This window comes from Pteropus alecto, unplaced genomic scaffold (assembly GCF_000325575.1).
Source record: "Pteropus alecto unplaced genomic scaffold, ASM32557v1 scaffold189, whole genome shotgun sequence".
Lineage (NCBI taxonomy): Eukaryota > Metazoa > Chordata > Mammalia > Chiroptera > Pteropodidae > Pteropus > Pteropus alecto.
In genome coordinates, this window is record NW_006442117.1 from 245,338 (window position 1) to 248,124 (window position 2,787).

Sequence of the window (2,787 nt, forward strand, 5' to 3'; positions counted from 1 at the left end):
GCATCGAGTCCGACGTCCAGTTCCTGCGGGCCTCGCTGCCGCCCGGGGCCCGCGACGCGTTCACGGAGCTGCACAGCGACTACGTGAAGTACCACAGGGCGGCCCGCGGGAGCGAGGGGAGGTACAGCGCCTGAGGCTGCGTGGCCGGCGCCTCCCGGGGCCTCGGCCTCGTCGGCTGTCACGCTCCACATGCGTCTCTCCGCGCGCTCTGACGAGGCTTCGTGTCACGGCCTCGCAGACACACGGCCGAGGCGGACCCGGTGGCAGCTGTCGTCTCTGCCGGCGGCCTGCGCGATGTCTCGCTGACACCTGCGGGTCGGTCGGTAGAGATGTTTGCCTGCTTTGCGACGCCGGCGCGGCGGCCCCGGAGGAGGCACGGCTGTCGTGTTTAGCAGGTAGTTACCGCGACATCGCCAAGGTCCCCCTCGCGGACGGAGCTTGCGGGAGCGGCTTCCTCCCGCCTTGACCTGCAGACGGTGAACTCCCGTGAGGGGCATCGCTTGTCCAGAAACCCTGTCGGCTTCAAGGATTTATATAAATACTGTCAAATCATCCTCCAAGAACTATACTGACTTACCTTCCCACTGGCGAATCAAATTTAATATTATTGATTCTCTTCGTTTTGTTTCCTGATGCCAAAGTGTTACTCTGTTTTGAATTTCTTTAATTAGTAACAGATTACATGTTTTTTATATTTAACCATTTTTCATATACATTTTATATAATCGTATTTCTCATGTAACGTTAGTCTGTTTCTCAGTTGGGACATTTATTTTTCTTACCGTCTGGAATTCATGTTGGAACCGTCATAGCCCATTTTTAGTCAAAATGTAGACTTATTATTTGAAGGATCATCTCTAAACCGAAGGTTATCGTTTATACTTTTCCACGCACGTGTGGTTGGAACGGATAACATAAAACATGTCTTTTCTACCTGAGGAAATGGCCCGTGTTTCGTGCCCCAGCTTTGACGTCACGTCTTGCGTTGGCCGAGCGGGGACACGGTTAGGCTGGGCCCGCCTCGTGCTCCGTGCCGTCCCTCTGCACGGCGTGCGTGTGGCGGCCTCCCCGGCTCCGGCTCCAGAGTGGACCGCGGTGGCCTGTCCTCCTTTTGCTCGATGTGCTGTACGGACGAGGTTCTGTTTCTGCCGCATCGTCCGCAGGATCCTCGGTGGATGACACCTCTGTCCTGTTCACGCCTGGAGATGGCGACCTTCCAAGGACACAGCCTGCACACAGAGCTGGGGTTAAAACCACGTTCTTGGTTTTACTCTCTGAGTCGGGGGCCCAGGCAGGAGGGGCCCTGGTCTCGGGGACCCTCGTGGAGTTGGGTCGATGTTTTTCTTTGCCCTTGGAAGGTTCTGGGTGCAGACTCGGGCCGTTCTGCAGGCGTCCTGATGGTGGCAGTGCAGGCCGCGGCCGAGGCCCTGTGGGTGGCTCCAGGAGTGGCCGCCTGGGGGGCGGCGTCCAGGCTGTCAGCTGTGTGCATCCTGCTCAGGCCCCGGTTCCACTGCGGTCTGCAGCCTCACAGCCGGAGCACCTGTCACCATCTCCACCTGAGCTCCACCTGCCTCGGGAAGAGACGTCCTCACTGCGTTCTGCTGCCCGGCGGGGGCCGCGGTGCAAGCTGCGCTGCGTCCATCTTGTTTCGCGGGAGGAGGCCCCACGGGCAAAGAGGGTTGGCCCGGGCCCACGCCGCACGTGGCACTGGGGGGACCGACGGTGACACAGCCTGGCTTGGGCGAGCCCCGCCGCCTGCAGAGGCACGAGCCCGTCCACACTGGGGCCCGTGTTGGCCCTTCGACGGGGGCCCCAGGCTCCTCCGTACGGTGCCCAGCTCTGGGGCCGCCGTCCTGGTCCTGCAGGGGACAGCGACAGTAAGCCCGCAACCAGACGAGCGCGGCCGTCCCGGAGAGAGGTGACGAGGAGCGAGAGCAGTGAGAACGAGTGTGCTCGGGGGTCCCGGGCGGTGAGGAGCGGCCGCCACCCAGGCCGGGGGGACGGAAGGCTGAGTGCGGGGCCACCTGGGATGTGCCCGCAGGGGCCGCCATGGGGGTCCTGGGTATTAGGGCGTCGAGTGCCCCATTCTCCTCCACGCCATCCCAAAACGTAGACTCGTGGACGCTGAGAAGCGACGTGCAGGCCCGAGACGCGCAGACACGCGAGGGCGCGCGGACTTTCCTGCCCATCCCTCACTGTGACCTTGAGGGTCGTGGGCAGACGCTGCTGTGCCTCGTCGCCAGACTGCCTCCTGCGTCGGTCCCGTTCAGACACTCGTGGCCCTGGGCTGCACGCGGGCTCGGTCCTGTGCCCGCCACGTTCCCGCTTCGCCCCGCGTCCCGGGGACCACGGAAACGGCACCCCGGAGGTGGGGGCAGTTTGAACCGCGCAGCCCCGTGCGGCTGGGGTGGGCCCCGGTCTCCGCCACACAGCTCGGCGCGTCGGCTCCCGACCCGGAGCCTCCAACACTCTCGCTGTGTCCCCGCTTCTCCCCCTTCCCAAGGACCCGTCCCTCTGGGTGCCCTCCACTCCTGACGGTGCCGGCCGCCGCTGCGAGTCCCTCTCACTGCCCCGTCCTCCTCACCGGCCTGTCTCGTCTCGCGCGGCCAGCCATCGGGGACCGCCAGTGTCTCCCGTGCGGGGGTCGGAGTGCCCGGCACCTGTGCGGCCGCTCAGCCCTCTGCCCCTTCTCGTCGCCTTGGCTGTCCACCCCAGCTGCCACCCACCCCACGTGTCACCGTCCACCCCACAAAATGTCCCTCCCAGTGTCGTCTCCGACAGCCCCGA

General features: G+C 63.9%; 1 protein-coding gene across 1 annotated transcript in view; it reads left to right on the top strand.

The window, feature by feature from the left end:
* URB2 (URB2 ribosome biogenesis 2 homolog (S. cerevisiae)) overlaps positions 1-938 on the top strand; it is a 16,093-nt gene extending 15,155 nt beyond the window's left edge. The window contains exon 14 of the mRNA XM_025039056.1: positions 9-938. Coding sequence (XP_024894824.1) covers positions 9-134 — 126 coding nt within the window. The 3' untranslated portion in view covers positions 135-938. The remainder of the gene's footprint in view (positions 1-8) is intronic.
* The last annotated feature ends 1,849 nt before the right edge of the window (positions 939-2,787 follow it).